At 40.9% G+C, this 20,865-nt stretch overlaps 1 protein-coding gene across 1 annotated transcript in view; it reads right to left on the minus strand.

Moving 5' to 3' along the window:
* Positions 1 to 586: 586 nt before the first annotated feature.
* The window catches only part of SMC1A (structural maintenance of chromosomes 1A), a 30,561-nt gene continuing 10,282 nt past the window's right edge, over positions 587 to 20,865 (minus strand). The window contains exons 8-25 of the mRNA XM_015812232.1: positions 20,109 to 20,191; positions 19,732 to 19,939; positions 19,416 to 19,601; positions 18,242 to 18,421; positions 16,816 to 16,962; positions 15,604 to 15,741; positions 12,036 to 12,152; positions 11,617 to 11,723; positions 11,357 to 11,498; positions 11,114 to 11,259; positions 9,625 to 9,778; positions 8,863 to 8,973; positions 6,216 to 6,372; positions 5,856 to 6,010; positions 4,221 to 4,372; positions 2,301 to 2,370; positions 2,088 to 2,198; positions 587 to 1,171 (exon numbers count right to left, since the gene is read on the minus strand). Coding sequence (XP_015667718.1) covers positions 1,088 to 1,171; positions 2,088 to 2,198; positions 2,301 to 2,370; positions 4,221 to 4,372; positions 5,856 to 6,010; positions 6,216 to 6,372; positions 8,863 to 8,973; positions 9,625 to 9,778; positions 11,114 to 11,259; positions 11,357 to 11,498; positions 11,617 to 11,723; positions 12,036 to 12,152; positions 15,604 to 15,741; positions 16,816 to 16,962; positions 18,242 to 18,421; positions 19,416 to 19,601; positions 19,732 to 19,939; positions 20,109 to 20,191 — 2,448 coding nt within the window. The 3' untranslated portion in view covers positions 587 to 1,087. The remainder of the gene's footprint in view (positions 1,172 to 2,087; positions 2,199 to 2,300; positions 2,371 to 4,220; positions 4,373 to 5,855; positions 6,011 to 6,215; positions 6,373 to 8,862; positions 8,974 to 9,624; positions 9,779 to 11,113; positions 11,260 to 11,356; positions 11,499 to 11,616; positions 11,724 to 12,035; positions 12,153 to 15,603; positions 15,742 to 16,815; positions 16,963 to 18,241; positions 18,422 to 19,415; positions 19,602 to 19,731; positions 19,940 to 20,108; positions 20,192 to 20,865) is intronic.

The following is a 20,865-nucleotide window of genomic DNA, read 5'->3' on the forward strand; positions in this document are numbered from 1 at the left end:
TAAGAGCTATGAACATTCTGGAATTTGGTTTTGCTAGGAACATCACTGTTTTTGCTAGGTATAAAAGTATTTGTTTTGGAAAAGAAAAACCTGGAATAAAATACAATATGATAATTCCTTTGATTACCAGGCCAGATCAAAGTGAGATTGCAGTTTAGATAATCAGTGCTGCTGTTATTGGCAAAATAATAATAATTAATACTAAGTTGCAAGGCTCCTCAGCTTCCAACAGGAAGCCCATTTTATCAAAGACATCATTGCTTTGAAAAGAGAGAGAGAAACACATTTCCTCCCAGCACTGTCCGCAAAAGGACCCTGTTAGTAAATTGCATCTGGCCCCAAAAGATTCATCAGCACTCACTCAAGATATAAAGCTTGCAGGATTTATGGGACCACTGGGGCTGGAGGAGAATGTTCAAGAAGCTCAGTGACTTTGGGCCGACCTTGGCACATCCTAATGGAAAGAATAAACACATCCCACCAAGCCCCAACCTCACCAATGTTCCCTTCCCCCACTGCACCTTTGGCAAGGAAAAATCAGAACAGAGAACGGAAGTGAAATATTTTAATTTCAATCACACACAAAAACACACACATGATATCAGTCTAAAAAACAAGAGCAAAATCTGGAGCCACGCTTTAGGCGACAGCTTGGCACGAGAAGAATTCTCATGCAACCACCATTATTTTGGTCCTATAAAGAGTTTTATAAAGAGCAAAGTAGGTTACACTGGAGAAACAAGATTCCTCCTTTTCTCTTCTCCTGTACAGCAATAAGATGCTGTCTTTTAAAAAGAGGGGTGAGACAGAACGTAGCTTTGCAGCTAAGTTCTAGAGAGAAGGGGGGGAAAATCTGTCATTACAGACACAAAGATGAAGGCCCCCAATCTAAGAGTGGTGCCGCTTTGTCTTTAAACACTTAGGTTAATTTCACCCCCTGCCCAACACACACCTGCTAGCAGTTCCATAGGAGAAATAAAGGGCAGGCAATGGTTTAAGGCCTTCGGAGGAGGGAAACAACAGCAACATGGGACTAGTAGAAGGTAAAGTTGGGAAAAGACAAGCAGAGGTTCGAATTCTTCTGTGTCTACTGATCACCGGGGTTTGGGTTGGCATCAGGATACTTGGTGAGATCAAAGGTCAAGACTTTGCTGATGACACAGTCTCCTTGCTATTGAGAAAAAAAGAGAGGAAAATGGTACAATATGTCACCCTGTCCTTGTTCTTCTACAGCAGCTAAATTCAAAATCAAATATGAAGCTAAAAAAAAATACTCCTTGAATTGCAACTTTAATTGGGATGGGAATTTCCATTACTAAGCAAAGTGGCTGTTAAGCAAAATGTCATGTGACCACACCACTTAGCAACAGCAGTACCAGCAGTCCTGCTTGTGGTCATTAGACAAGGACCACACGCTTCCCCTGCCCTGGGCACCAAGTGCCCACATTTTGATCATGTGACTATAGAGGCACTGGAATGGGTGGAGTTTGAGGACTGGCCGTAATTACCATTTGTTCTTTAATGTCATAACTTTGAATGGTCACTTAATGTAAGGACGTAACTCCAGGATTACCTGTATCTTCCTTTTACAGAAGGTTTTCTTGAACCAATACAGGCTCAGCTTTCAAAATTCATTCTTATCTTGAATTTAGGAAAAAGCCTCTGGAGAGACTGGAAGGAATAGGGTTGATCCCTCCCTCCCATAAAAAATCTGGTTGGAAGTGTCCTATTTGTTTTTATATCCCACCTAGTTTTCTTCCCTCATTAAAAGTAAAAACCTCACTCCTCCCTATTTTGATCACTACTGTTTTTCCTCAGTACTCACAGCTTTCTTGAAAGAATATTATTGAGGGACCCTCTATGCAAATTAGAACCTCAGCATTCTCTTGAAGGGAAGCTTGCCCACAAGAGATTCTGAATACATCATCCCTAGCAATGCCTTTGGTTCCCAAAACGTTTTCACCTTGCTTTCTAGTGGGGCTGCCTTAATATGAGATCTCAGAACTCTCCATTTCATTCAAGGGGAAAGAAGCATGATACTGTAAATAATACTGAGATACGTCTTTCTCCACTATCCACATTCATACCTCAGGGTAAACACCAATGAGACTCTCAGCCTTGGTGTAGAACTCCTCCTTCAGGGAAATAACAATGGCCTGGAAGTTGCAAGTTGATTGTTCTTTAATGTAATTGGCTACCTGTTTGGAGAATAGGGGTGGGGAGAAAAGGGTGAATTAGCAGCTGTCCAAATCTTTATCACAGAGGCAGTAAAGCTTGCCTGTCCATTCAATCCTACCAACCTTTCCAATGTTGGTATTGTCCAAAGCAGCATCAATCTCATCCAAGACAAAAAATGGAGCAGGCTTGTAGCTGGGAACAAAAATGGCAAACAATCATGTGAATACAAAGTTGTTTCAATGGAGATCAGCTCTTTTTCAACTAGCTCTATGCTGCCCACTTTCACCTGCAGTAGATCACCAGTTTAAAGACAGAAGATTGTCCTAGCAGCTGGCATCTTGTACATACCAAGGATCCCCATATTCTAGGCAGGGGACCAGTGCAAGGAAAACAAAACAAAATGGTTTGCCCTGCTTTTTTTACTAACACAGACATTGACCACATAACACCTTGGGTGAAGTGGACAGGAGGATATTGTGACACTGGTCAGAAGAAAGAGCAATCGGCCCAGATCTCTAGACCAGTCCAATATTTCTCTTCCCTCCTACTATATGCAACACACCCATGGCTTTTCCTGCTACTGTTATGTTTCCTGCATCATGCCTGTAATTACTAAAGCTGCCCATACACACTCACATATCCAACTTCGTAGCCATACTGTGGCTCTGCATATTCTCTCTCTCTGCCCCGCGCCCCAGAACTACCCAGTTATCTCACCTCTCATAGTCTTCTCTGAAACTTTCCTTCTCCTATAAATTTTGATAGCCTTCAGTTGTCCTGAGTCCACTGCTGAAGACTTGTTTGCCTCCTCATGGCTACCTCCACACCCCCAAGCTGGAGCTTGCAACAGGAACCCCAGCCTCACCTAACTCTCCCTGCCTAGCACAGCCAGCCACCCTCCAGCAGTCAAATGAAAGGATGGAGCTGTTCCTCTAAGCCTGGAAAACGACTTCTTTATCCAATAAGAAAATAAGTAAATGAGAGGGGGAAGAGGCTAGCTATTTAAAAAATTGGATTTAACTGTTTTATTCATTTTTTAACACAAATTGGGAGAGGGGGGCAGAATCAGTAGGGAATTTCCCCTGAATATAAAAATGGTAACCTACTGTAAACTGAATAAATTCCTTATTACATAAAAACCCAATTTTTCAACTGTATAAAAATCTATTTAAAAGCATTTCTCAAAATTACTAAATCTATTCAGCTATTTGTTTATTTAACTCAACAGATATTAAAGTACAATTTCTATCAGCAAGAGGATTGCAGAATGTTTTGATGTTAAAAAAAGGTCTGTCATACTCAAGTAGTAAACCAGGGATGCATTTATCCTGTTGGTTCCACCCTCCAAATCTGAATCTCACAAAAGGAGTCCCTGGGAGCCATGCCAAGGCAAAGATTTTCAAGCATGTGTTATCTCTTGGGATGTCTGGGGAAATCTTGGTTTTGTGCCAAGCTTTTCTCTTTCTGATTTCCAAGGACTCTGCCTCATGTGACACTATTTGTGACTGGACATGTCATCCTGGCAACTAGGCAGGACAACATTCCATGACACCTGTAATAGTCACATGTTCTCAAAACTCCAAATAAGCAAATGGCCCAAAGCCTGAGGATGCATGCTATGATGGATGACATCCAGGGTCACAGTGTAATTCATATTCCATTTTGATTAATAAGTCACTATACTCTCTCCCCCCCCACCCCCACCCCATTCCCAGCTAATGATGGAATGATTTCTGGAGAGAAGCAAAAATATCTATAAAGGAGCCTATAAAGGTATGTGACTTCTGCATCTATCTGACCTTTTAATGCTCATTTTCCGGTCTTCTACTCCTCTACATCAGACAACATTTTCGGCTAAATGTCTAAAATGTAGACCCACCTATACCCTTCAAAGTGTTCAACGTGTTTAAAGAATAATGAGTCATCTCTACAATTCTGCTCTTCTCACCTCCCCCACCCCCACCCCCATTAATGTTCCAAATCTCAAATATGGATAATTCCAACTCTAACCAGATCTTCCTTCAGAGCAAGTTTGGCCTCACCTGTGAATGGCAAAGAGCAGAGCTAAAGCTGCCACTGTCTTCTCCCCACCAGACAGATTGTCCATTGGCCTGAAGCGTTTGCCTGGGGCTACGCAATTGTAATTGATACCATCCAGGTAAGGCTCTTCTGGGTTCTCAGGACCTAAAAAGGCCTGCAGAAAAAAAGAATGAAAAATATTGAGGGAGACCACCAAGTACCTTAATAACAAAATATTCATCATTTATAGTATATTCATCATTTATAATATGAAATTATAACCAAGAGGGAAAAGGGAAGAATACATATATATGGTCTGTTTCCAGGGACAGAGGATGTTGGTAGGGTGCCTTAGAATGCAAAGGATGTTCAGAAGATCAAGAATTGTGACATTAATTTTTTTCAAGGAAGGTATTAACATTTGTAGTCATTACAGTTGAAAAAACCCCATCCTTTCATTATATCATTATATCACTGATTGGAGGGCAAGCACCACAAACAGTGGCGCTATTTCAAATAACCATTTACATAGTTCTTCAGGCAGCAAAAGTAATTGGTTCTGCGCAATTAGGGGACTGAGAGGGGATCAGGCTGTTGCCAGGTGCAAAAACTGGGGCAACGACAACACAGGGGGCAGCAAATCAAAGCCTCACTCTTGGATAAATATTATACTTTGCATATGAATGAAAGTACAGCCACTAGCCTTTGATCAGTCTTCTGGCTGGTGAATGACATTTTGCAAACAATTCTGTTTGCAACTGGAAAGCAAATCTGCATCTTCTACCTGATTCCCATGAGAATGAAATTTTGATGTCCAATTTACAGCAAGCTGGCTCTCAATTACACTCTTTCCCAATCAAAAATTGGCTAATTAGGGAAAGAAAACACAATGCTTGCATGCACACACGCACACACACTTGTTTGTTGAAAGTTTTATTCCATTTTAAGACACAGCATTCATTATAATGACTCACAAAATGTTGAACCATAATAGACCCAAGGCAGAAATCTACACCTGAGGCCTCAAGATCTTATGAGGTCCCTGAAATCCTTAGACATAGCCCTCTTGGCCAATGAAGAAACTATTACATAATTAAATAATGGAGCGTAATCTTATCGGCCATATTTAATTTAATTATACTAAAATGAATTACATCATTTTTATTTTTATTTTCCTGGTCCCACCTACTCACATGTCAAATAGATCCATGACCCACAAAAGTATGCGCACTCCTTCACTGAGGCACTGAATTGCGTGTATACTTTGATTCTGAAGAAGTGCTGAACTGTGCATTTGATGTGGAACTCAGCTTCTTCAGAATCCCTGACTTGCAATTGAAAAAAAGAGATGCGGTAGTTGATAGTTTTATGGCTGAAAGGATCTGCCTTAGTGTCTGAACAGTGTCTGCAAACGCACAAAAGAAAAAGAGTGCCTCTGCAAAAGAGTGGGTGTATGAAGCATCAGGGCCTTACTTGCCTCTCTCCAGAAGTAACAAGACCAGAATAAATAGTGCAAAAGAACATCTGTTGAAAAGCATGATGCCATTTAAGCAATTATGCAAAATCTGCACAATTAACATAAGTCACAGAATCCTTTTGCTTGATTCAGTCGCTGGATGAGCCGACATGCAGCCCTCTTCAAAATAGGGCATCCTCACCTGAGCGCTGCTATTTCGTGACAAGGCCTTGTAGATCTCATCGATGTTGGTAGCTACTGACTCAAAGCAGAAGTTGAAACGGTCAAAGCGCTCCTTTTTTATCTGTTCGAAGGCCTGCTTGGCTTTCTTTGCACGTTTCCGGGCAGCCTCAAATTCTGGTAGAAAAGGGAGCAAGCATAAATGGTTCCATCATTTCAGCAAAAGGCCACCATGAAGTTGGGCATTCCCCAAGCTGATGCCCTTCTAAAGTACTGGATGTTAAGATGCTTGCTAGAAATTATGGGAATTGAAATCCAGCACCAGGAGGGCATTTGTTTGGGAAAAGCCGAGCTAGCTGAGACTACAAAAGTGATCCGGTACCATCAGAGGTCTCCTGGAACTTGTCCCTCACACTTTCCAGCTTTTCCATGGCCTTCATGTTTGGGGCAGCAATCCGCTGTAATATGCTCTGTTGCTCATTCAACTTCTGTTGCAGTTGATTCATCTCCTGTTTGATCTCATCTTCAGACTGAGCATCCTACAAGGAGGAATAAGAGAAAGTAGTTCTGGGAGTCAGAGAACTGAGAACTTCAAAGGTTCTTTGTTTGCATATGAGCTAGCTTTTGTAAAAGAACACAGCACTGGTCTTTCACTCCCAGAATGTAAGAGTGTTCAAACAATTCTCCCGAGCCTAGAGCAAAAGACACTGTAACCTCATCTGAACGCTTTAGGCAAAGTGAATTACTAGTAAGTCTTACAAGTTGCAAACTCATATTTCCTTTCTCTCAAGCACTCAAACGTTGGAATTTCTGAGCAAGTTCACTCTCATGTTTTAAGCCATGGTGGTAAGAAAAAGATAACCAAGACTCCACATTTTGAAGTAAGCAAGCAGTTATATATGTGGTTAAAAAAAACACCTCTATTTATTTAAAGATTCTCTTAAATTTATGTTTTAACAATTCTTTTCAAAGATTTTTAACAAAGGGTATGGCTCTAATCAAATGCCAATAATCCCTTCACAAAACCTAACAAAAACAAGATGTCAGTGGCAATGAAAGAGTGGACTCAAGTTGTAGCTGCTTTGATATCTGAAGCCCTTTGAGGTCTGATCCCTTTATCCCCTCAATAGCCCAAGACCCAATATTCCCTTTTCTTCTGACTATTCATCTTCTATGGACATCTAATATCCTTGAGCCTTGACTGATCTCTTGCCTTCAACTTGTTATCCAACGTTGCTATCTCTGTAATGTATCAGATATCTTATGGTCAAATCCAACCATATTTCAGCCCAACCCCTGCATCCAGATGAGGCAGCATCTTCTCCCTCAAGATGGTAATCATGTTCCTTGCCTTGCTGGTAAACATCTTAACAAACAAGCCCTAACGTTTAACTCAACACTTGAGTTGAAACAACTTGAAACAACACTCTTTGGCCTTTTCCATACATAAATTTATAGCATCCCCACAGGCCCTATTAATATGATAAGCATCAGTTATCAAAAATCCTACAGAGGACAGGCAACATAGGATGAACCTTATGCTCTTCAAAGTAGGCTGATGTTTACATGTTGTGATTGTGGATCATGATTCCCAGTCAGCATTTGGAAGGGATTATGAAGACTGAAGCCCAACACGTTTAAAAGGTACCAGGCTGGAGAAGGTCACTTTAATCCTTGGGGCTAGACAAATAGGCTCTTAGGCGACAAACACTACATGCTCCACAATATGTTTCTTTAATCAACTCTAAAGCTTTGTAAGCAACTGTAAATCAGGTGCAATAAATATTCTTTCTTCTGGCTATTTAATAAATTATAGAGCCTAACATTCTGATCAGGTTTTAAATCAAAGGATAGCAATAAAAAGATAAATTAGAGAGGCTCCATAATTTTATAAAGCTGAAAAATTCTTGTTTTGTATGCAATACATGGATATAGTCCTGGTATTTGCTTGCCTTTTGCTATCGCTCAGTGCCAGGCTACCATGAACTCTAGGGGGACTGGATGGGGGGGGGAGGATTCAAGGAAAACTGAAAAGTTCACTGTATCTCCCTGAGACACTGTCTCAAGGTCGACCGGCTGGTGAACTGAATATAGCTCCATACCAGGGGTCTTCAAACTTGGCCCTTTTATGACTTGGGGACTTCAGCTCCCAGAATTCCTCAGCCAGGCACAAGTCATAAAAGGGCCAAGTTTGAAGACCCCTGCTCCATACCAATCCATACTCGTCACCATTCTGAAAACATATTCTTTGAATCTGATTGAACATGGGGGGGGGCAGTATGGGGAGGTACCTAAGGGAAGAGAAGTTAGATTTGGGGATTTTGGTGTGCGAATTTCAGTTCTGGTTTTGCACTACTGTATTTCACTTGATTTCTAATAAACTATACCTTTCTCAACAAATGGAGTTAAGGATCATTCTTTCTTAGAGGCTCAAGCCGAGGTAGGTCTGACAGAGTTTGTATGGGAAGTAACGGAATTTTTCCAAAACTGGAGAACTATTCCTTCCAAATGTCTCAGAATTATTTGGACTCCTATTCACCGTCTTAACCGCTCAGAAAAACTAAAATGACTGCCCAGGCAACCTCCATATATTATAAATAGACTTCAAAGGTTTGGTGCCAGGAGAGATCCTACACGTGTCTCCTCATTTATGCTACTTATTTTTCTCTAATCATCTTAGCACTGGGACGGAAAATGCGACTGTCTCTCCCAAGTGAGTTGCCGATTTTCCTCACTAGGGAGTTTTACACAACAAGGACAATTTTTGAAAAACAAAATATTAGATAAAATAAAATATGGGGAAAACAGCTTGTCATTATTCTCCTTAACATCTGCTTCTTTTAAAGGTTTTTATGTTCTAATTTTATTCTGAATTGGTCCTATTGCTTTTAGTTCATTTTTATTTACATATTTCTTCCCTCTCTTATCTGACTGTTTCCTAGGCAGCATCTCTTCCCCTTGTTCCCCAAGGTCATCCACACACTCCATTACACCTCCACAGATGGCCAACCCCAGAGAGTTCTCCTTACCTTCAAATCTTCAGAGACGTCACTATAGTCAATCTCAATGAGAGCTTCTCGTGCATACATGTTGGAAGTCCTCTGTGAACTGCTGGCTGGCTCCTCCCCTTGGGAGCCACCCTGAAATCAACCAGAAGACAAAGGGAAGTTCCCTTAACCCGTGCACCCTGGCTCAGAATTCTTTCTTCTTCTCCCTGTAGAGCAGGGGTGCCAAGCTCAATTTCATTGAGGGCCGCATCAGCATTGTGGTTGCCCTCGGGGGGGCGGGGGTGTGTGGCCAGGGTGGGTGCGGTCTACTGGGTGGGCGTGGATGGAGTGGGTGTGGCCTACTGGGTGGGCAAGACCAGCTCTACATCGCTGGCGTCAAGGGTGCCTGTGGGGGCCTGGACAGGAGTGGGAGAGATCTAAGGGTCTCTGGCAGAAGGGGGTGGGACCGGGGCAAGCGCCAAGGCATGATCCATTTCTTCATTCCTCACAAAGGGTGACACCTCCCCAGCATCCACCCAGGGGGTGTGGCCGACACGGCAGGGGCTGGTTCCTTGTTGTTTCCAGACGGCCTTGTGGAGCTAAGACTGAATGCGTTTCAGCATAGAGGGCCACCACAAAATTGTACATTGGCTCCCAGCCGGCCTGGGCCAGGGCCAAGGCAGCAGGGGCCGTTCCCTCACTGTTTCCAGGATGGCTTCGCGGGCCACATGAAACCACTTCGCGGGCTGCATCTGGCCCCCGGGCCTTGTGTTTGACATGTCTGCTGTAGAGTTTTTTTCTTACCTCCTCCTGGCTGATATCATCCATGGTGCCTTTGGAGAGGGGTAGCTTAATGTCTTGCATCTTGCAGGCTTGCAATAAATTGTGGCGGTCACTGCGCTTCTGCTCCAGCTTGGTCTCAATGGCGGTGACCTCCTTCTGCAAGTGAGTCATCTCTCTGCAGAAAATGGCCCAAAGTGAAAGGACAGTCCAGGCAAAGCAGCCTCCACCTCTGTAAAAATCTTGAACTAGGCAATGCCAAGTTGCAAACTTACAGACTGTCACATCTCAAGAATGGTTAGAAACAGACACATCAGACACTCTCATTATGAGTCCTTCCGGACTGGTGACAGCAAATACCTTTGATTTTTACTAGGTTAAGATTCTTATAAACTCTTCTGATAGTTTAAAAGACTTCAGAGTGTAATTTTTAACCTAACTGCAACCTTTGGCTGGGATTAATAACCAATGTGGCCATCTCATTTGTGCTCCCCTGAGTTCTCTCTCTGAATGTGCAATGCTGACCATTTCAGATGGTTTGGGATGCTTCTGGAGAAGGAGGTGAAGAAGCTTAAGAAGTGAAATGAGTGCAATTAGCTTATGGCATCTATAGCTTCACTCAAAAATGCAAGGTCCCCCCCCCCAAAAAAAGCCCTACTATATTCCTGCATTTGATGGAGATTTAAGACAAAAATTGGAAGCATAAGTTTCTGCAAAATACATGGCAACTATTTTCCTTAAGCTTCCCCAACCAAAATGTCCACAGTCAGATCATTTGTGGGAAAACACTGCTTTAAATAAAAAAAGTTTATTTACCACTGGATAATGGAAAATAAAAGATGGAAAATAAATTTAAATAATTATTACCAGTGCAGTAGACATCATACATAGGCAAATGAGATCAGGGGCAGCATTTATTTAGTATGCATTGGATCCCCCAAAATGTATTAAAATAACTGATATAAGATTTTCTATGTTGGGAGTGGATTCCCTGGGAAGACATTGTGCCCCCCCCCGGGGGTACACGGACCACACGTTGAGAACCACTGCCATATATACTTCCTTCTCTCTTCAAACGTTGCAAAAATCAGGCATTCACTGATTCTGGTGACTCAGGAATGGAGCAGCACTTAGCTACTAATTCAAACTAAGCTCCATGGACTTTGGGTTAAAATGAAGGACTTATAGTTAACCTCCATCAATGGTTGTTTATTGTGGTAGCAAAACAGAATCTGATTGCTGGATGTTGGGACAAGGGGGAAATGTTGTGATCATCTAATTAGTAGAATTCCCAGAAACATCAGACTGGTGCTGGGGACTACTTGATACAAAACACTGAGAGAGTCTTGCCTTTGTATTCTTAACTATTCCCTCCCCAAACACAAATAATCTTCCATTCATTAAAACCATAGGCTGAAATTAGTTACCAGGTATAATTTACCAGATGAAGCAGAGGCAGTGGCAGATATCTCTACCCTCCTGCTTAGATCTTGCCCTCATAGGTCAGACTTACTTGTTGGCTCCTCCCAGCTTCTTACGAATCTCTTCCATCTCATGGTTCTTATCATTCACCTCAGATTTCTTGGCCAAGTGCTGGTTCTTCAGATCCTGCAGCTGTGCCATGGTCTCATCTATGATCTTCATATGCCGCTGTTCCTCCTGTGTGATCATCAATAGGAAAAGCACAGATGTTAAGTCTGTGGTGCTTTTCTCACTCTAAATCACGGATGCAACATAGCGCTAGTCCCCCATGCACCTTCTTGAGTTTTTCTATCTCAGCTTCATCTTTCTTGACAGTCTGCTCCCACATGTGCACTTTGTCCTGATCTTCTTTCAGTTGGTTCTTTTCAAAGTCCAGCTGGATGCCTAGGCGGGTCTTTTGATTTTCAAATTCAAGCCTGGGAAGGGAAAAGGAAAAAATTATGGAGAATCCAAGCCTCCCTCCCAGTATTAAAATTAGTAAACTCTAGTATTCTTGAATCTGGAAGTGCCAGGGTGACAGAAATGGGCCAATACCTTTTTTTGGCAATCTCATTCTGGCGTTTCACCTTCTCTTCCTCAAACTCCCGAATATTCCTTACTCCGATTTCTCGGCAGAATTCTTCAAATACTTCATCTTCTACCTTCAATGATAAAGACTTATATAAAACCGGTCTTAAGGATGAAATGGAGGCGTGGGTGTGTTAAAATGAGTAAATGAACAGTATCTACCTTGATATAAGATGTCAAGCATCCTCTACCACCACAGTAGAGAATATGTTAAAAATATGGTTGCACCCTGCTACTTTTTCCTTCCTTTTCTATATTGCTACTACTTCTGCAACTTTCCCAGGTTATCAACTAACTGCAGGCTACTATCCTTCTATATACCGTGCACTTGCCTTTCCTGTTTTAGCCATGCCTCTTTGGCTGCTCTTGGCCTGGGCCTACCATACCTGATTCATCTTCTCCTTTAGCTCCTTCATCTCACGGTCTCGCCCATGTATGATGTGTTTGATGTCGTTGATACGGGGTCCAAAATTGGCAAGCTCACTTTCCAACTTGGACTTCTCCTGTTGGGAATAATGCTGAATCAGGACAGAGCTCAGAAGAAGTAAGAGACTGCCGGCTTCCGGTTCCGGGTTGCGGCGGTGCGGTCGAGCAAAAGGAGTCGTCCCTTTGCCGGCTGAGTTTCCTCTGTCGGTAGACCCCTGAGAGGGTCGAAAAGTTGCTCTGGAGGAGCAACCACCGTTGAGGAGGCTTCTCGGATGGCTGCAGAGGGGCGGCGGCACCCTCTGTAGTCCGAGTATCTCCTTTGGGCCAACGGAGTAAAGATTGGTCAGTAAAATGGCCGAGCATTTAGCTGTGCCGACCGTAAGCCATAAGATCATCTAAGCAAACAGACCCACCGTGGAAAATTCGGTGAGACTTTTTTTTACCTCTATTTTCTTTTTTTTTCCTGTGAAAAGCTTTTTTTTTTGACTCATTTCCCTTTTTGTTGAAGCGGCATTTTAAATGGGGGAAGAAAAGCCTAAGAAAAAGACTAAATCTATTTTTGTTTTAATGTCTGATTTTATTTTTAGCTATTTGGGGGCCCCAAGGAAATTTCTTATTGAGACTTAACACGCTATGTATTTGGAGAATATTGTTTGTTTTTATTTTTTATGGTGTCCGAAAAGACTGAATATTTAATTAACTTTGATGACTCTTTGGGGGACATTTTCTGCTGAAACTACGTATTGCTTTTGCTATTTTCTTCTCTTGGAATTTGTACAAAGGAAAAAGACTAAGGAACTGGGGAGGAGATGGATATTAATTGATTGCTGGTAAATATAGTCTCCCCCCAAAAGATAATGTCTTGAAATATGATAAAAATGGAGGAAACTTGTTCAGATTCTATTTATAAGTATATTTTGTACAAAATTTTGGAAAACACGGAGATGATAATTGCCTGCAGTAAGGAGATCTCTCTGCATCGACAAAGCAAAGCACAAGGTTTAAGTGAAACAGTAGTTCATATTCAAGAGACTTGTTTCTCTGTCCACTGAGATGGAAGTAGCAAATGTACAGTTGGATTACCAATTGATATTGGAAAAAAGTTTTGATATTAATGGACAAATGACCTATAATAAGGAAATGGAGGAGCTTACTTCAGAAGGACAAGCTGATTTGCAGACACCATTTGACTTTCCGATAGAGGAAAAACTATTGGAAGAGCAGCAAAATTTGATTAAAGAGGACTATATTAAAAAAATGATTTCAACTAAAGTTTATGCAACTTTAAAAAAGATGGGAAATGATGTTTTGACACGAGTTATTCAGAATAGCTGTAACTCTTATATCAGCCCAATAAAACGGACAATGGGAGACCTTGTTGCTGTATACAGTGTGGCAGGAAAGAATGGGAGAGCTATCTGCGGAACTAGAGACTCGACTATGGAAACCTATTTGGAATAGGAAGAAACCCACAATAAGATATAAATATTAAATTTGAGATGATAATTATGGATGGTAAAGGTTTTATAGTGACTCGGATTGTTTTGGATTTGGATTTTGTTAAAAGGGAGGCTATTATGAAATGATTTAGAATTTAATACTGAAATGTAGCAAGAATATGCTTCTTTTTTCTCTTTTTTTCTTTTTTCTTTGCTCTTTATTCTTTGTTCTTTTTTGGGGGGGAATGAGATGAAATTAATAATTGGAGAATTATTGAAAAAGAATAGATTTAAATAAGAGAAACTTGGGGTACCTGAATAGTAAATATATAGATTAGTTTAAATTTTAACATTTGAAAAATTAATAAAGTGTAAAACAGGATTTTTGGGATAGATAATGAGCTCTTCTAAACGTTTATTGATTAATGAAATTCATATGTAGTAATATAAATGAAAATTTGTTTTAGAAATGTATTAATATTATAATGTATTATAATATATCTTAAATAAATGGAGAGTTTCAGTTTAAGTTTAAATATGTGAGAAATTATAGATTTGTATAGAATAGACATTGAGAGGTTGAAAGTTTTGATTGATTAAGAGAATTTATATTTAGATATATTAATGAATGATTCTATTCGAATCAATTTGATTATAATATTATATATAGATAGAGAGGGAAATTTTAAGAAATATTGTGTGAACTGTATATTTATAATGCTATTGTTTTCTTTTTGTAATTGATCACCATATCTCCACGTTGGTTCTTAAGCTTCTGTTGGTGCAAAATGGAAAACTAATAAAAATTGTTTAAAAAAAAAAAAGAAGTAAGAGACTGCCAGTAGAATTCCCTTTTCTCCATGGAAAAACTAACTTCTTCTTCTTGTTGTACCATATCCGTTATCGGACGTTGGCGATCATGTTGGCGATCCTGTTTTTATCAGCAGCTGCACGAAAACTAACATTTTGATCTTTTTGAAAAATGGCATCTTATATTTTTTGAAAATATATGCATAATATGCATTTCATCACTGGCATTTCTTCATCCTAGCATATTCCTGCAGGCCCAGAGTCTGCTTTTCAGATCAGTGAACACCATTTTACGTGAGCATTTCATCACTTGCAATATAGAATCTAATATACTTGCTAGCCTTTTAAAACATTGACTATAACTAATAGAATTATTATTTTTGCACCGCTATTTTTTTTTCAGTCCTGAAACTATTTCACCTAATTTAAGACTTGTAAAATTAAAAAGAACATCACAGGATACACATCATTATTTTACAAAATGTAAGCTCAGAAGCCTCTATGGTAGAAGAGCAAGCGCAGCTGGGGGCGGAGTTAAGCATGTCACCAGCTAATTAACACCAGGCACAAAAAATGGATAATCTGTTAGGTTATATCTCAGAAGATTTATTCAAGCCTATACATAAGAATCTAGTCAACTAAAGCTCAACAATAAATTGACGCCAGATAATAGCACTAGCATTAGCACTACACTTATATACCGCTTCATAGTGCTTTACAGCCCTCTCCAAGTGCCTTACAGAGCCAGCATATTGCCTCCAACAATCTGGATCTTCATTTTACTAACCCTGGAAGGATGAAAGACTGAGTCAACCTTGAGCTGTTCAGGTTCAAACTCCTGGCAGTGAGCAGAGTCAGCCTACAATACTGCATCCTAACCACTGCACCACCACAGCTCAGATAAGGGTCAATGAAATTGGGAAGGATTGGACTTGGATCATTTGTGGGAATGTAACGACTCAAAACTGATGGCCTGATTAACTATGGCCCCTAGCTCTGCCTGTTCTCCTGCTACATTATCCAGCATAAATCAAATTAAACAGAATGGTGGTGAAGAATCCTACTGATTAGTTTTTTTTTTTTTATCAGTTCCTTTCAAATGATTTAAGTCTCCCTTACCAATTTCCTCCATACTGTTCTCCCTCATTCACCATTTGCTGCATTAGTCCACAGGCCAAAAATAAAATAAAATTTGAGTTTCTCACATAATTCATGGAGCTGAATAGAAGTTGGGATTTTTAAAGCAGAATCTAGCTCCAGCAAGTGACCATCATAATACCTGAAGATTGAGAGCGAGGTGACGGGTCTTGGTTTGTTCTAAATCACTTTGGGAGTATTTCAAGCGCATCTGCAAGCCATGGGCCTGTGACTGGACCTGACGAAGCTCTGCCTCTTTACGCTTAGCCTTCATTTGTTCCTGGGAAAGGAAGATTTAATGACCCAAATTAAAGAAACCCCAAAAAATGAAATGCAAAGACTGAGCTAAGGCAAAGAAGCAGTTAGATTTCAGGAATAATATCTGGGAAATTAATAATGAATCATATTTCACGCAGCTGAATTATGATGCTGAAGTGAACAATTTGTAACAGGAAAACAATGAAGATGTGGTTTCTTTACCTGAGATATTTATGCAATTCATCAAAACAGGGAAATCTTAAACAGAAATCGTTGCATTACAATAAATCTACTATAAATAGAACTAAAAATGTGCTGTCCCAGATACAATTAATTTGCTGTTATTCAGTATACCGTATTTCAGTTTTACAGCAGAGGTTTAGGCACTTCTAGAACGTGACTATTTTATTTTCATACAGAGTACAAGTCTCTTAATAGAATGTACATGTAATAATAAATCACGATTTAGTAATATACACAAGGAAGGACATGTCTGTAGAATATGTTTGGTTTGAGCACTGTTCTCCTGTAACACCCTGGAGCAGAGACTTTCAAGATTTAATTTAATTTTTGTCAAATGCCCAGTTTATTCCTTAATGCCTAATTGAAATTGAAATTTTGCAATAAACTGTATTCATAAAGACACAATGCTTTTTGTTAAAAACTAATGTTAATTTTAAATCAATAAACAAGAATGGGTTAAATCAAAATAAAAACCAGATTTATTTTTTCTTGCAGTTACACGGTAGGAGGAAGTGCATGGTGGCTCTAATGCAGAATTACGAGTTAGTCTTAACAATACAGCCAGAATTTTATTTCTGCCCTCAATTGGGAAAAACATTTTTTTAACTGACCATAATAAGGCACTGTCGCCAATTACCATGAGAAGGAATAAAAATGCATCTAATGTTGCCTGTAGACTTTGAGGCCAACTTTTCAATTCAAAACACTTTCCATATGTAGCAATAGAACAGACCAAGATGCATTTCAGAACCTTCAGTGGTCCTCTAACTGAACTAACTGAGTCAAATTCTGCCCACTGACATTATGACACAAGCAGCCAGCCAGACTTCTACAACTCAAAAGCAGGTTCAACCTTGAGTTCCTCTGTCAACTTCTCCTTCTTCTCCTTCAATTTATCCACAGCTTTTTCATCCCAACGCCTGGCCTTGGCCTTCAGATCACTGGCACCCCCTGAGATCACACCTGACTTCTGGAACAGGGTTCCATCTAGTGCAACCGTCTACAGCAGAAGCAAGGAAACAAAAGTGAGAGAATGAAAAACATAGCACTTCACAACAAGGAAACAAACGGTGAGGTCTTGGCTGACAAGAGACCCAGGTAGCAGCAAAATTTCTCTAAAAATACTCAACGAAGATCTGGCAAAAGTTATTCTGCAGCTCTGTACAAACAAAAAATAGGGAGGGAACTGAGAGCAAGAGTCATCATATTGATACACGCATGCTCCGATTCAGCTTATGGACACTCACTCACATTCACAGCCCTGGAGAACAGCTACACTCAAATCACTTTCAACCAAACAGAGGCACAACCAGTTGTTTAGAATAAAACATGAATTTAAAATAACTGGTTGCAACATATATATATTCTCTCTCTCTCTCTCTCTCTCTCTCTCTCTCTCTCTCTCTCTCTCTCTCTCTCTCTCTCTCTCTCTCATACACATATACACATGCACAAACATATGCACACACTCATTCCCACTTACCCACATCCTTCTCAACTAGACTGGCAGGGACTAGCCAGAGGGAAGGAAGCTGCCAAGTCTAAATTCAAAGAGGACTCCAAGAGTGGACAGACTTCAGGACCCCTTTAATTCCCCAAATCCCTTGCTCTGTTGATTCTCAAGTCCATTAGGGGTTGACAGAACATGGGGAGGGGTTTTGCATGTGCTCGGGCCCAATTTCTTCTGTCTGGTTCAGGTGACTTTTTTTCTTCATTTCCTTAAGGACTGGATATCTAGGGGATCTTTTCCTGGCTTTTGTCCATCCTGCTTACATGCTTTCTTTATCTTACGTATGGCAGCTTCAGTCCAATCTCACAATTCCATGTGCTTTATTTATTTTTTATTTTTTGAATAAGAACAACTTTCCAGAATGTTTAGCTGCAAAGGAAGAGATCTGCAAATATATGGCAAACCAAGTATTTTCACTGGTGGTGATTTGCTTTATCCGCGGCTAAAAGTAAAAACATCAAGATTCCCTTGAGATGAACCTTGGAGGCCTTACGGATTTATCTATTTAATTTTCTTGGTCATTACTTTCTTCCCAATCTATGCTAATGCTCTGGGATTTCCAAGAGATCCCCCAGGCAAGTATTAACCAGGTCTGCAAAAGTCAGCAAGGTGTGCCCACAGTGGATGATACAAAATAAATTTAAGCAGATATTCCAAGGATACATTCCTACAAATCACAGCAACACGCATATTTGAAGAAATGGAATACAATGTTTGGGGAGAGGATTATGGTCTCTACCTACAGCGTGTTGAGTAAATTTGCTCTGACCTTGTGCCGTTGGTGCCCACCAAAGGCAATGCGACGTGCATCTTCCACGTTGTCACAAACAAGGGCATTGCCACAAGCATACTGAAGGGCCTTCTTGATATGAGGAGGCTCGTATCGAATCACGTCAATCACAAGCTTGGCTCCCTTTAGCTCTCGGAGTTTTTCATCTGTGGGCTTCACCTGGGAGTGTGAGATAGAAAAGGCATTACTAGGCTGACCCCATATACTGTATGGACAATCTAGGCCAGTAGTGGCGAACCTATGGCACGGGTGCCAGAGGCGGCACTCAGAGCCCTCTCTGTGGGCACGCGCCGTCGCCCCAGTCCTAGGCCTTCAGCTGGGTTTTATAAAACCTTTTCGCTTTAGGCCTCCGCTGCAGTGTGCAAAAAAAAAAAAGGTTCAGTCAATTTCAACTTCTTGCGAGGAAAAAAGATCTTGCAAAGTTGGAATTGATTGAACTTTTTAGTCCCACCCAGTCTGCTGTTACCACCACGCCCACGCCCACCCAATGGGCCACACCCACCCAATGGGCCATACCCAGCCAATGGGCCACACCCACCCGGCACCCGATGATGCATAAATAGGTTTTGGGTTGCAGTTTGGGCACTCGGTCTCTAAAAGGTTCGCCATCACTGATCTAGGCTGAAGGGTAGAGACACAGAAGGAATTCACGCTCACTTGTTGAATTCAAATAAATTTAGTTCAGCTACTGAATTCAAAAGGGAGAGGCAGAATGTCTTTTTTTGCTCCTTCCCTAAAGAATCTTTATTAAAACAATAGCACCAACCCATATTATTAACGAAGACTGTCTAGGGAAGTATTTGGATACCCATCTGCAGGTAACAACAGAGAAATGACAAAAAGTGTACTTTGCCCAAAAAAAATCAACTATTCGTGTTAATTTATTTGTCAATAACCTCACCATTCCTTTATCTACAAACTATGATAAAAATGAGAGCTTACTGCTTGTCATCACCATCTTTTTTGAGCAAGTTATGCTGAGAAATCAAGAAATGGGCTTTCTGTGTGAAGAGAAATTCTAACTCAATTTTCCCCAGCCTGAAGCCCCCAGGATATGTTGGTAATTTCCATCCACCTTTTGCTAGGGTGGCTGCAGATGATGGAACTGAGAGCTGGGAAAAGTTCTAATCCAATCGGTCAAAGTTTGCCTCACCTCAAGATAATCAAGAGGCAGGAAGGTCTCAGGCTCTCCTCGCTGCTCTTTGATGTACTGGATACAGTCCCGGCCGGTTTTCTCTGAATCAACAATGATGGCGTCCATATTCTTGCCCAGCACCTTTGTGACAGCTATCTGGTACTTTTTCTGGGTGGGCTGGCAGAGGTCGATTAGGCGTCCATACTGGGAAAAAGAAGGAAATGAAATGAGGAGGGTAGGCAGGGAAATCACCCCAACCTCATTTTTATTCTGGAGCACTAAGCCCACACCCAGCCTAATGAGCTTTGGGGCTTGGTTTTGAAGCATTGCCTACCACAGAGCCTGGGTAGAGACGTTTTATGCTTTCCATTATCTCTGCCTTGCGCTGCTGCCGACTGTTTTCCTGCCGGTCGATCCGGGCGTCCCCTAGCTGCTCCATCACCTGATTTAACTCCTTATTGATCTCATCAATGCGGCGTTTAGCCATTTCAACCTCCTCAGTCAATTCTCCCTCCAGCTTCTTTTGCTCTTCCAAGGACTGCCTAAAGGAAAAGTAAGGAGAAGGCAGTGCAGTTACTCCGAGTTCTAGGCAGTCTCTACTCCTCTTTACCAAGGTGACCCTTTTAAGTCAAAATCCTCATTCCTTTCCATACTGTGATTCAAACCCCTGCCCATATTATTACAAGGATTCTGGCTCTTCCTGGCCCTTACTTGCTAGTGGCAATGTACTCCTCCAGCTTCTCAATCCGCTTCTGGTTTTCCTCAATTTCTCGCAATTTCTGCTTTATCTTGGCCTATGGAAAAGATTGAGTATGACACACATTAGCAAATACCAGGACTATATCCATTAGTATCTAGCACGGAGCTTTGACACCTTTGGATGAGAACCGCCATTATAGGCTACATCAAAAGAATAAGATGAGAATCAAGAATATTTAATCCTGTCCTTCTCAACCTAGTACCTCTAATTATTTTGGACTGCAGATCCCTTAAATATCAGCCTGGCAGCTCCATGTGCCTTGGATTACACCTCCTTAACCAGATCATGAATATGCTTGGACAGTACCAGATTGGAAAAAGCTAGATGACCTCATCCATATACATTTGGGCAATTACAGTTAAAGTAGGTCATATCAAAGGCACCACTTTATCTTTTTATATGTTGGTAAGAAATAAATGGTACAAAAGGATGAAGCGAACAAGGACAACAATGGCGGATGTCATAAAAGGTACATATCATATTACAAGACACTGTTAAACGTCCTTGGGAATTTGCTCAGGCTAATCCATCATTCTCACAACAATCTCAGCAGCTCAACAGATGCTGCTGCAGCACGATGTGGATTCTCTTCATGCTTCCTCATCAACAGCCCAATAATGTATCTACTCTTGGTCCTTTCTTCTAAAACCTATGGGTCTTCTTCAGTTCTGCAGAATGTTTTCCAATCCCCACTTTAAGGCTGGAATG

The sequence above is a fragment of the Protobothrops mucrosquamatus genome, unplaced genomic scaffold (assembly GCF_001527695.2).
Source record: "Protobothrops mucrosquamatus isolate PMUCROS unplaced genomic scaffold, P.Mucros_1.0 scaffold76, whole genome shotgun sequence".
NCBI classification, from domain to species: domain Eukaryota; kingdom Metazoa; phylum Chordata; class Lepidosauria; order Squamata; family Viperidae; genus Protobothrops; species Protobothrops mucrosquamatus.